Below are 14,063 nucleotides of genomic sequence, written 5' to 3'. Positions count from 1 at the left end.
TTTCATGGAGCGGTAATTTCCTAATAAGGTACAATCTAATTCCATCTCCATCATGAGCGCCGACAGAAATCTAACATCACATGGATGTGATGATTAATTTGCAGCGAGTGCTGCACTACTCTACAAGTCGCCAAGCTCCTTAGGCCCAACCATCGAACTTTGAAAAACTTCTCTTTGATGCTGATGTCTACGAAGATCATCAGGCGTGGTCACACAGTCGCCGCTTCAAAGTTGCTCTACTATCAGTCTTAATTCCGTTCCTTTATGATTATCAGGAGTTCAGGTAACTCTTTATCAAAATTAAGAATGAGGTCATGGTGTGTTAAGTGTAAATGAATTTGAGAAAAATGTCTAAAATTCCGTCAAACTTGAAAGTGTAACTTGACATAACCCAGAACGCCATTTTTGTCCGTTCAATTCCAAATGCATTTTGGATAGTTCTTCTCAGTTTGGACAGGTAAACGGAAGATATTGAAAAGTTGAAAAATCTACTTTTAAATAGTTATCTTCCTTTTGGTAAATTGTATAGCCAAAGGATATGAAATTGTCCAGTTTCGAGTTCGCCATGACTGATGAATAAAAGCACCGAGAGCTCATTTTTACAAGGTTAGCCTCCACCTAAAGTGAACATATTCACAAATTCCAGAGAGATGACCTGTTAACTTTACAACTTTGTCTACTGCTTAATTTTCAAATTTCAGGTATCTTCCTGCCGGTTTTTGTGAATATTTTACTTTACGTCGAGACTAACCCTGTATCAATGTCTCATAGACCTCTTTCATAATGGCGGCCAAATAAAATATTCTTTTGTTTTAATGCTAATAAGCCCTACTAGCCTTGCTACGACGAGCAAATTTGAAAAGAATATTTGTTTCAAAATGAGGGCAGTAGGTCTAATTAACATAAATACAAAAGAATATAAAATAGGTCGCCATTTATGAAAGTGGTGTATTGGTGTTCGTATTCAGCGGTAACTCGGTAAAATTCGAAAAGGGACTATTGCTGCGGACATTGTTGTCGAAACGTGCATAATAGTACGAGGATTCCAAGATTAAAAAGTAAACAAGAAAGGAACTTAAAGTGAAGGGTGATGTTTAACCCTTCGCAATAATGTCCGCAGCAATTTCATATCCTTGGGCTATGCTAATTTACCAACTTAATCAGGGCATTGACGTCGAGACATTCCCGCGAAAGCTAAACTGATTACTGAACAAGAGCTTGGCGGACCGTGTGTTCACAGTTCAAACTGACTGAGAATCTGGAGAGAGAGAGAGAGAGAGAGAGAGAGAGAGAGAGAGAGAGAGAGAGAGAGAGAGAGAGAGAGAGAGAGAGAGAGAGAGAGAGAGAGAGAGAGAGAGAGAGAGAGACGATCATGCGCAGACATGAGATCAATGGCTTCGATAACGAAATGGTAAATGACGCTTCTGTAGGAACATTGTGACCCCATCATATAAAGTAATGATTCGTAAACAAGCTTCTGTCAAAAGGACCTTTCCCATTTCACTGATGAAAGTTGACATAGAGATTTAGCAAATCGGATCCAGACCTCTCACTTTATTCTTCCAATATCCAATAGTTTTGTTTGCCACCAGGAGATTGTTAAAACACGACACTGGCAGTTCTCTTCCACCGCATGATGATAAATTCCAGCTTGCGAATGATATGGGTAATTTCTTTGTGAAAAAGGTAACTAACATTCGCAAGGAACTTGATGACGCTGCCTCGGGGGCTTGTTGTGATCCTGCTGAATATGACTTTCCTCGATCGGTTACGAAATCATTCCATGAGTTCACACCAGTCCTCTGAGTGATGAAGATGTCATTGCGCTAGTGCAGAGATCTTCCAAAAAGTGTTGTGCCCTTGATCCAATGCCGACCAAACTTGTTAGTGATTGCATTGATGTACTGTAGACCTACCATAAAGCATATAATCAATCTATCCCTAGACAACGCGTACTTTCCACATGTCTGGAAGGAAGCTTTGGTAAATCCTCTATTAAAGCGGTTTGGACTGGATCCTCTGTATATGAATTTCCGTCTTGTGAGCAATTTGTCATGTTTCTAAACTAGTTGAACGTTCAGAGCTTCAGATCAGTTATTTGCGCACATTTCATCTAATGGTCTCTACCCAGACCTGCAATCGGCTTATGTGAAGAATCATATCATAGCACTGAGACGGCTCTACTGAGAGTTAAAAACGATATATTGATGAATATGAATAAAGGGCACGTGACATTATTGGTTTTTCTTGATTTTAGTGCCGCTTTCGACACTGTTGACCATAGCAGTCTGCTAACGAGTCTTCAAACTCGATTTGGCGTTTCTGGCAAAGTTCTGGAGAGGCTTGCATCGTACCTGCATGATAGGAGCCAACGCATTACAATCAATGGAACTCTTTCTGATAGCTTCTCCTTGCAGTGCGGTGTTCCTCAGGGTTCTTGTTTGGGACCTATTTTGTTTGTGATTTATGCTTCAAAACTTTTCGAGATAACCAGTCGTCATCTTCCAGAAGTGCACTGTTATGCTGACGATACACAGCTTTATTTATCGTTCAAGCCTGGTTTGCGTGAGAGTCATGTAGAGCCACTTTTGCATATGCAGCGATGCATAGATGACCTTCGCCAATGGATGTTAATGGATCGCCTCAAGCTTAATGATGAGAAGACAGAGTTTCTACTGGTTGGTACAAGACAGCAGTTAGCAAAGCTATGTGTAGAGCCCCTTGCTGTCGGTGATCATTTCATTAACCCTTGCCATGAAGCCAAGAACTTGGGCTGTTGGTTTGACCAGAAGCTCAGTATGGTCACTAATATTAATGAAATTTGTAGTGTATCATACTTTTATCTGAATAATATTAGGCGAATAAGGAAATTTTTGTCAGTTGAGTCTACTAAACTGCTTGTGCATGCGTTGGTGACGAGTCGAAGTGACTATTGTAATAGTCTGTTGTACGGTTTGCCTCAAACTCAACTGTCTAAATTACAACGTGTTCAGAATACTGCCGCGCGCCTTATTTGCAATGTACCGCGCTTTGAACCTATCTCAATAGTGCTTTTTGAACTTCATTGGCTGCCTGTGCATTATAGAATTATTTTCAAAGTTTTAGTGATTACATATAAGGCAATTGATGGTATGGCACCGAAATATATCAGCGACCTTATAATTATTAAAGCAGAATCCAGCTATTCTCTAAGGTCAAATAGCGAGCTACTGTTAGCTCATCCTAGAGTGCGCATAAAGACAACACTAGGGGATCAGGCCTTTTGTGCTGCTGCCCCGAAATCATGGAACTCGCTTCCTCAGTCATTAAGGAAAGTAACATCAGTGGACTCCTTTAAGGTGCACTTAAAGACTTTATTACTTAGACAAGCCTATAAGGACTTTGTATGAATAGATATATTCTGTGGTTTTCCTTTTATATATCAGTACTGTAATTTTACCAAGGCTTTTTGATATTTTTCATTTTTTTAATATTGTAATTTTACCTAGGCTTTTTAATATTTGTATACATGTTGACAGCTTTATTTTTTCAAATGATTGTAACGCGCCGGCGATCATATTTTAATGTAGCCAGCGCGATAGAAATGATTAAATTATTATTATTATTTGCTTACAGATACGTCACAACTAAATGCTAACCATTTGAGATAGTTTCTCCGACAAAATATATACTGTTGCCTATCTTCTACCAAGTTCAGCGATTCACAACGGTGGCTGGTCTCCCGAACGTGGGGACAATTCTATCGTGATATTATTTCGAAACTGTGCCTTACGTCACTCCCTTTGAAGAGTGTCAAAGAGTTCCATGCAACTTAGGAATATATATAAATAATCAGAGCCGAATCCTCACCTCTGGAGAGGAGAAGAGTAATTACATTTTTATTTTTAATTGTTCTTTTTTTTCCCCCGAGAGGTTTTTAGTGTCGATATTCTCTACGGCCCTCGAGTTCAGCACGCATTACTACTTTTAAGAAATTCTCACCTTTCTCAGTAGTTTCTGAGAAATGTTCTTCGGTCTTCCCAAAAATCTATGTTAAAAATCCATATTACAATTCCCCTGTTAAAATATGGACAAAACTCTAATAACTAAGGCTTCCTTCCCAGCGTTGTTTGGTCAACTGAAAAAGATACTAATAAAGAAATGATACGAGTTGCTTGTGGTGAATTTGTTACATTTTTCTGCTTTTGACACTAATAACATAGAGGGCAAAATTACTGAATACTGATTGGTCAATGAAGAGGGCATTTTTTCTTAATTTTGCTTGAGAAGAGGGCAAAATTACTCGCTCACGATTGGTCGAGCGCCAAAAATTCTCGCTCCTTATAGGCTGAACGTAACTTTTCCACATTCAGTTGGTTTCTTCTGTTTGAGCAAAACAACTTCGAGTTCATCGAAGTTTGTCTTTTAATTCGCGCTGCATTCGTCAAAAAGGCATAAAGATTAAGAACTAGTTTTAAAAGATGATCTGGAATTTGAATTTTCGAGTGACAAGAAGAAGGGCAAAAGATTTTTTTCATGAAAAGCTTAAAACTTGGATCGACTTTCATGGCGCCTGGCGTAGCGGGATTGTGTGGTTGAAAAACAAAATGATTCCTTTCGTCAAGGGCTTTCAGTTTACCACGACATCTTGCAGCTCAACAAAAAAGGTCACAGAACAATTTGCCATTGACGGGAGGAACAAGTAGCTCAAATTTGGTGGATTTCTTTGGACAAACCGTTTGCTATGTTTACGGATGCGTATTTGCAAGTGGTAAAAACCTCTACAGCACAGGTGAATAAAATAAATTGAAGCTAAACATTTGGTTTAATCGTTGTTACTGTTGTTCAGGAATGAAACTCGTATTTTCCTCTCGAGTGGACGTAAATAACAATCATCTATACTTGTTTTGGACGCAAAGAACAAGTTGACTTGCTTGTCTGTTTGTTAGTTGTTTTGCTTCCGAGCGAACGAGTGTTTTAACTCCGCTTAGCTGTCTGTTTTTCGAAGTGCCTCAACAGTGTTAAGAAAATTTTGCCCTCTATGTTATTAACAAGTAATCGCAATGGGTCCTCGTAAAATTAAGGATTAATATCACTTGTGTTTTCAGAAGTTGCTGAAATTGCCCTCGTCGCTGGCTCATTACTCGTCACTCATCTTCTCTACGTGTGCGGGGCATAATGCCACAATGTCAATAATAAGTTCACAAGTCGCTTATGCAAACAACGACGTCTGCAGATTCAACTGCAGATTCCCCTAAACATGTCTTCCTGTGCAAATTACTCATTTCATAGAATGCGACGACGGGTCGCGGAGAAAAGTACTTCGAGCGCATTGTCATGGAGTCTGTATTAAGTTAAACAATCATCGAAATTGAAGAGGTTAACAGACATTCTTCTGTCATTCAAATATACTAATCACAGGAACAAAGGAACTTTGTTTCGGCAGTCACTGAGGTTCTGGTTTTCACATTGCACAATAGGTGACGTCATTGATATCTTCAAGACTGAAGTCTAAGCACGACGTCATCAACGAAAACCTGCATATGCTATACTTTAACACTTAAAATGATAAATTGTAAAAACATACAAACTACACTTATGCGAACGCGTTCCCGTCATCTCCGCGCAGTAAGTCAGCCAGGTAAGAGGTGGATTCAGAGAAGACTCTAAAAAGCCGAAGTCTGTTACCCGTCCCGAAATGTTTGGGACCCGAAAAAGCCATTTACGAAACGGCAATGCGTTTGTTCTGATAGGCTAGCCTCTTAACATGTTTTCAAGATGAAGAAAGGCAAAATCATGATTGTGGACTTTGATGACTTAGAATTTCTGTGTTCTTTAGTTTCAGAGGAAATTGTGACACCCGAAAAAGGCTCGAGAACATTCGGGACTGAAACGGGGACTGGGGCCCGTTTCTCGAAAGTCCCGAAACTTTCCGGGCTATTTTTGGGTGTCGAAATTCCCTCTATATCTCAAGAACGGAGAGGATTTAAGTCGTCAAACTTCACTGTCATTTTGCTTTTTGTTACCTTGAAAACATGTCAAAAGATCGGTTTTCCAAAACAAGCGGTTGGCAGTTTCACAAATGGCTTTTCGGGACTTTCGAGAAACGGGCCCCTGATCCGACAAATCAAAATGAAAAACTTTAGAACGTGCCTTGAAACAAACTATCACGGACCCTAGCTTGACTCCTTCAGATTCACTGTGCGTACTCCGCCTGTTTTAACGTCGGGAAACTGTTACAAATATGACAGCATCAAATGAAGTCACGCAAGTCAAAGTTGTTGATATTGGCTAAATTAGAAAACGCAGCGTAGCGTGCGCCATCCATTTCACTGGCCAATTGGTTATCCGCTCTCAGTTGGTGATTCTGTCCTCCAATAGATGAGCCGCACTCTGGACAGCGGCCTTCTTCCATAGCTCCACCGCACTCTGTGATGCAGTAAATATGACCTAGGATCAAAAATACAAGCTCTTGCTTCAGCCATAAAGCTCTCTAGATGCTCCACCCACTTGCATCCAGAAATACAAGTAGTTAGATTTATGCCCAATTTTGATATCCAACAAGCAGTATCCCGTAAAGTTTAAGTCTATTTCCAACAATAATTGAATAAACGAAATGTACTTTGTATAATTTCAGAGTAGAACAAAGAGTTTCCAGCAATTTGATTGGTTGAGATATTCCTTATATGACGCTACATTTACCGCGCAAGGCGGTGAATATAAAGCGAAACAAAATGGGTGCCAGCAGCCAGCCGACGAGGAAATCTTGGAAATAGACATAAGTGCAGTTCCTAAGACAACGCAAAGTGCAACCAAGTCAGCCTCCTCCTCCGTTGAGCTTGTTCATTTAGTTTGAAACTTCGCAAATGTAAAAAAATATAGCAACAGAGCATCAACAACTCAATAAAATAGCATAACAGAGTCGCAATTAATTTGCTATTATTTAACAGAATGGTTCGCACAGCAAACCGAATTTAAAACAGACGTTGAGCCCATGAAAGTCGGAGAATTTCGATTTCTTTGTTGTTATCTCTGCAATTATACTAAAACAATAATTCGCCTCAGGCGAAGTAAATACTGGCAAATATTTACCTCGCCTTCGGCCAGGTAAATATTTGCCATTGTTATATACCTAGTCATTCACTCAACAAACGAGCACTGTGATTGGTTGATTCTTGGTCACGTGCCCATGATTAAATTCAAATGTACCCTAACCGGGATACAATTCCGCAGTTGCTGACCACTCCTGATGTTTTGCTGCGATTGCTGAAGGAAAAGTCTAAATATATAACAAAGCACTTAATGTATGGTTCCTCGGGAAACTAGTTAGTCTTGTTTTCCCTCGAGTCCTGATGTTTCCTTCGACGTCGTCTCGGGAAACATCTGGACTCTCGGGAAAACAAAACCAACTGTTTCCCTCGGGACCATACATTAAGTGTCATTGTCTGAGAAAGTGTTCCAGGGGCCAAAAGTTGTGGTCAACCGATTTGGCTGAAACTTGGCACAGAAGTTGGGTATAATGAGATATTTCAAAAGCCACTTTGGCTCACTTCTCTGAGTTTTAGATTTGGAGTTACAGGGGGGGTCTCATTTTTTGCCCTTTGAGCACCAAAAATCCAGCCTTCCAGGGGGCATTTTGAAAGTGTGATAAGACCCCACTGGTAAATTGTGCTGCCAAATGAATTTGACCATGATCTCTACTATAATAGAGCTTTCAGTTTATGCATGTAACTTTGTCCTCAAGGTATTTCACAGAGAGGAGCCTGGGGCTAGAGTTTGGCCAAAATTGATGTTTAAATTATAACCCAAAATAGCCATTTTTCAAAATTTCGCTATATTCACCTGCCTTCTTGCATAACTTCCAAACTTATACCACTGTTTACTTTAGTCACCCAGTTATCAAAATCAGTTGAGAAAAATTTGGCTTATTATGGTTCATTGAATTTTTGGAACAAACACTTCATGCCCCTCTAAGGCAATGCAAAATAGAATTTTGAGCCTAATTCAGGCCATAAACAAACCAAATTGTTGACAAGAAGCCCTTATTCTGTATTTAGTAAGTGAAAATGAATTCTCAAGGCCAAATCAGTTTCGTTGTTTAGAAATAACACCGATTCTTACCTTAAAATTCATCTAAAAGGGGCCTCTAATTAGGGCAACAAACACATAATTTAGCAAATCAAAGGTGATTTTATTCTTTGAAAACCTAGTAACCACCAAAGAACACAAATGACAATGTTCTGATGTACATATAACAATTTTTTTACAAGAAGCTTAAATTTTTCTTTGATTTATAGTCGTCAGTTTCATGTCATATTTCCAAGCATTACTCCAAGCACGGAAAGTCTCCATACTTTGGCAGGCCCATTTTTTATATTTCGACCAGATAAATTTAGCTTATCATAAGGTTCGTTAACATGTTACCTTCCTCTGACCTTGTAATAGCCTGAATAGTTGTTTTAAATACCCATCAGCAAAGGAGCATGACCATACATACGTAGATTACACAGACATATACGAGCTTCAGTGAGCAGTATCCAGGTGAACTGTGATTTTCCGAGTCCTCTAGAGCTAAAAAAATTAAACCATCCATCCACGGTTAGGAGAGCTGGATAACAAAAACCTTGTTTTGCTTTTATAAAGAAAATAACCCAAACAAAGCCTTCCATTGAGATGATGCACTTGTTACTACATCAAGCTAGCTGGCCCGCCATTTTGGACTTGAAGAGTGTGGGGACTGGACCGAGTTCCCGTCCAATCCTTCTCCCGTTTCGCGGGAATTTTTTCTGTTTTTCATCAGGTGCGTTCGAGATTCTAGAAAGTGATCTGTTTCAGGATAATTTTTTATGGCACTTTATTCCTTTGAAGGGGTAAATGACCAGTGCAGTGTCACGTCATGGGCTGTGCAAGAAACAGGAATGCTTCCTTTGTTGTCTTGCGATAGTGACATGACTGCATGTTTAAAGCACAAGTAGAAGAGTTCAGGTGTGTCCGGAGAAGAAGAGGAAGAACTGGTGATGCCAAAGCTACAGGTGCTTCAAAGTATCAGTTAGGGATCATATACGCTCACAAATGATTTTTAAAGCAGTTTACGAGACTCTTTTGCTTGAAGAAAGACAATGATATATAATTTACGATGTTGTCGTCTCAAATTGTTTGTTCGTATAGTTGATTGATTCCCATTTTAATTTCCTGGGTTCTTACGAAGAGCACTAAACATTCAACAAACTCATCTCAGCAATATCTTTATATATATATATAAATAACAATAACAATAATAGAAATAACTTGAAGGCTGTCTTTTGTCTGCTCGAGCTGTTTGTTTAAATTCAGCTTGTCACGTTTGGCAATGCACAATTCGAGCAAGCTTGCATTGAGACTCCACCGGTCTCCCTTATTTGCCTGTTTCGTCGAAGACAAGTCAACTTAGAATAGGTATAGCTCCATAATTCCGCAGGAATTGTTTTGGGAATTTTAGACACGAAAAAGAATTTTAGAAAATCTCAAGAATATTGGGAAAAAATTAACAAATACTGGAACTTAAATAGCAGTATATATAGGAGAATACTGAACAGCAACATTTCACAGGCAGAAACGTTGAAAAAACGTTTTTATTTTTCTGTATTCCTACCAACCAAGAGAGGGCTCAGTCCACCCACATGCTACAACAGTGTCTAGAGTACTGTTCACTGAGCACAACAAATCAGCAGTTTTCAGAGTCATCTACACTACAACTAATCAGCGGTTATTCACCAAAAGAGGCACTCGGAATTTTAGAGAGTTTTAGCAGATAACACTCTTATTTAGGTACATTTTTTCATTATTCTTTTAATTGAATAGTTAACATTATTTTAAACAATTTTTTAAATTAAATAATGAAACATTTTTTCTACAAATATACACAAATCTTCCGTGCTCTTCCAGAACGATTCAGAGTCAGTTCCCATTCAAGTACGACATATGTGTGTTCATTGCCTATGCATTATTCCAAGCAAATCCAATAATATCAACTAATTCGGTCGATTTTGCGACGACGTTTTAGTGACATTTTCTCTCTGAAAATGTCAATTTTGTCGAAAAACGTAGATGCAGCATGTTTGAGTGTCAAGTATTTATGAGTCAATGATTCAATGATTCAATGATTCAATGAGTCAATGAGTCAATCAGTCAATGAGTCATGAGTCAATGAGTCAATGAGTCAACGAGTTAGTGCAGTCAATTAAACCATAAAATGAAAGCTAAAATTTCAGAGAGCGCTTAGGCCTTATCACTGAAACGAGGGCTTAGGCTTAATCAACAAATTATTGCTATATTGACTGTGAGTCTCATTGACTCATTGACTCACTTGACTCATAAAACATGCGTTCTCGGCATGTTTGCAAATATCTTTGACGAAAAGGGTAAATAATGGAAACCGGTAACTGAATTGTGCATTGCATGATAAGCGTGTGCACGTGACAAGCTTAATGTAAACAAGCAGCTCGAGCAGACAAAAAACAGCCTTCAAGTTATTCTTATCGTACTTGTTTTTTTTTTTTTTTTGGACAAATCTGATGAATGTTTAGTGCTCTTCCTAAGGACCCAGGATATTAACATGCGAATCAATCGACTATGCGAACAAACAATTTGAGTCGACAATATCGTATTTTACATATCGTCGTCTCTAAATTTCTCTTCAGTCAGAAGAGTCCCCTAGATCACGATAAATGTCGTTTGTGAGCGTATATGATCCCTAACTGATACTTTGAAGCACCTGTAGCTTTGGCATCACCAGTTCTTCCTCTTCTTCTCCGGACACACCTGAACTCTTCTACTTGTGCTTTAATCATGCAGTCACGTCACTATCGCAAGACAACAAAGGAAACATTCCTGTTTCTTGCACAGCCCGGGCAGCCCATGACGTGACACTGCACTGGTCATTTACCCCTTCAAAGGAATAAGGTGCCATAAAAAATTATCCTGAAACAGATCGCTTTCTAGAATTTCGAACACACCTGATGAAAAACAGAAAAAAAATGCCCGCGAAACGGGAGAAGGATTGGACGGGAACTCGGTCCAGTCCCCACACTCTTCAAGTCCAAAATGGCGGGCCAGCTAGCTTGATGTAGTAACAAGTGCATCATCTCAATGGAAGGCTTTGTTTGGGTTATTTTCTTTTTAAAAGCAAAACAAGCTTTTTGATAACCAGCTCTCCTAACCGTGGGTGGATGGTTTCATTTTTTTAGCTCTAATGGAATCGGAAACTCACAGTTCACCTGGATACTGCTCACTGAAGCTCGTATATGTCTGTGTAATCTACGTATGTATGGTCATGCTCCTTTGCTGATGGGTATTAAAAACAACTATTCAGGCTATTACAAGGTCAGACGAAGATTATACGTCGACGAACCTTTTCATACGCTAAATTTAAATGGTAAAAATATAAAAATAATGTGCCTGACAAAATATGGAGACTTTCCATGCTTGGAGTAATGCTTGCTTGGAAAGATGACATGAAACTGACGACTATAAAATTAATCAAAGAAAAATTTAAGCATCTTGTAAAAAGATTGTTATATGTACATCAGAACATTGTCATTTGTGTTCTTTGATGGTTACTAGGTTTTTAAAGAATAAAATCACCTTTGATTTGCTAACTTATGTGTTTGTTGCGCTAATCAGAGGCCCCTTTTAGATGAATTTTAAAGTAAAAATCGGTGTTATTTCTAAACAACGAAACTGATTTGGCTTTGACAATTCATTTTCACTTACCAAATACAGAATAAGGGCTTCTTGTCAACAATTTGGTTTGTTTATGGCCTGAATTAGGCTCAAAATTCCATTTTGCATTGCCTTAGAGGGGCATGAAGTGTTTGTTTCAAAAATTCAATCAACCATAATAAGCCAAATTTTTCTCAACTGATTTTGATAACTGGGTGACTAAAGTAAACAGTGGTATAAGTTTGGAAGTTATGCAAGAAGGCAGGTGAATATAGTGAAATTTTGAAAAATGGCTATTTTGGGTTATAATTTAAGCATCAATTTTGGCCAAACTCTAGCCCCAGGCTCCTCTCTGTGAAATACTTTGAGGACAAAGTTACATGCATGAACTGAAAGCTCTATTATAGTAGAGTTCATGGTCAAATTCATTTGGCAGCACAATTTACCAGTGGGGTCTTATCACACTTTCAAAATGCCCCCTGGAAGGCTGGATTTTTGGTGCTCAAAGGGCAAAAAATGAGACCCCCCCTGTAACTCCAAAACTAAAACTCAGAGAAGTGAGCCAAAGTGGCTTTTGAAATATCTCATTATACCCAACTTCTGTGCCAAGTTTCAGCCAAATCGGTTGACCACAACTTTTGGCCCCTGGAACACTTTCTCAGACAATGACACTTAAGCGTATAATATTTACTGTACCGGCGAATACTTGTTAAATATTTGAAGTGCGGGTTACAGACGAAAGGTAGAAGTGATCCTCGCAATGGAATGGACACTTTAAGCAACTGACTTTTTAAAGACACCTGAGAAATTAATGGCGGCTTGAACAGGATTGGAATCCATGACCCCGGCGACGCCGGTGCAATACTCTACCAACTGAGCTATGAACCCACTCAGTTGGGAGCAGGTCAGGTTTGTTGGGCTCATTCGTTCCCGTGAAAGGACTTGATGAATGAAATAAATGTATAAATTTGAAGTGCGGTAACAAATGAGCCCAACAAATTGACCTGCTCCCAACTCAGCTCAGTTGGTAGAGTATTGTACCAGCATCACAGAGGTCTTGGGTTTGAATCCCGGTGTAGGCTCAATTACCAGCCGCTGTTTCGGGAAATGAGCCGGCGCTCACTCCCGAAATCACGGCTGGACACGTGAGGCGAGCCATTGTTAATCTCCGCCAATCAGAAACTCGCCTGCACAAATCAGTCTGGCATTATAGGCCACTTCGGAAAATACCATAATACTCTTTGTTTGGCCACCCAAATTTTGAATAAGTATTGTTCGTTTTGTTTTCTCTTGGGACCGTTGTAAGTCCCAAGAGAAACTGGATACAATGCTTATGCAAAATTTGGGGGGACAAAGAAAGAGTATTATAGTATATTCCGAAGTAGCCAATTATATTTTTTGGCTGCGAAGGTATTCTTTGACCCGGCCGGTTCGAGGTTTACAGTGCTTTTAAGGTAGGAAACATCCTAGTTTCGACAACGAAAAGTGTTCGAGAAGCTTGAGAAAGGGGATTGTGTCGTTTTCCACCGCCTGAGTTCGGAAACTTCACTGATTTTACAGTTGGCGCCAAGGTCAAAATACGGCTTTCAAATATATTGCTATTGCAATTTTCTCCTCAGACTTCGCTAATGTAAGAGCAAGTAAAATTGCTCAAGATCAATTGAAATTACTGCTGAGTTTATTGGTGGCAAACGAGGGGGTCGATGAGGTCGACCGAGAGCTGAAGCGGCCGAAGATTTTGTCTGTTTTGTTGACGATTCGCCGGTTGAATATCATTTAACCACAAACGCAAGCTTGTATCTTCTGGAAACTTCGCACAGACGTTTTAGGCATTGTTATGTAATTATTGTTTTGTTAAAATCAGTGTTTTGGGATGTCTAATGCTATTTTCCCGGAAATATTAACTTCGCATAAATTATATTTGAATTTACGTCACAGACACAACTTATTGCTCACGCGTCCAGCCGTCTCTTCTCGGGGAAGGATACCCGAACTCGAGTGAGCGGCGGATATCGAGCCTAATCCCGGTGAGGCCGATTAAGTTTTACGGGTGTCTATAAAAAGAGAATTGCTCAAAATTGTCCATTTAAGCGGGTCAAGCTGGGGTAAATCCAGCTGTTTATCCGCCAGAGTTCAGGAGACATTTTGTGCCCTTAATTGTCAGTGTGTACTTGACACGAGCGATGTTAAAGCTAGGTGGCAGAGCAAGAGGACTCTTCGAGGCGCTTATTGAAACCGGCGTGCACAAGAGCTAATTATTTGCATTTCCGGATATACTCTTACCCCAGATGAAACACTAGCAAGAGTGCACGACTGTATCGAAACGTTTCGTATTGAGTTGTCACTTCGTAAGTTACAGTCAGTACATTTCAAACTAAAGTAGC

At 39.4% G+C, this 14,063-nt stretch overlaps 1 protein-coding gene across 1 annotated transcript in view; it reads right to left on the bottom strand.

Annotated features, from left to right (window-relative positions):
* Positions 1–3,914: 3,914 nt before the first annotated feature.
* Positions 3,915–14,063, bottom strand: part of LOC138043547 (NFX1-type zinc finger-containing protein 1-like) — a 24,963-nt gene continuing 14,814 nt past the window's right edge. The window contains 1 exon segment of the mRNA XM_068889873.1: positions 3,915–6,429. Coding sequence (XP_068745974.1) covers positions 6,233–6,429 — 197 coding nt within the window. The 3' untranslated portion in view covers positions 3,915–6,232.

Source organism: Montipora capricornis, chromosome 3 (genome assembly GCF_036669925.1).
Source record: "Montipora capricornis isolate CH-2021 chromosome 3, ASM3666992v2, whole genome shotgun sequence".
NCBI classification, from domain to species: domain Eukaryota; kingdom Metazoa; phylum Cnidaria; class Anthozoa; order Scleractinia; family Acroporidae; genus Montipora; species Montipora capricornis.
Note: the sequence above shows the minus strand (reverse complement) of the source record. Positions and strands in the feature narration are given on the sequence as shown.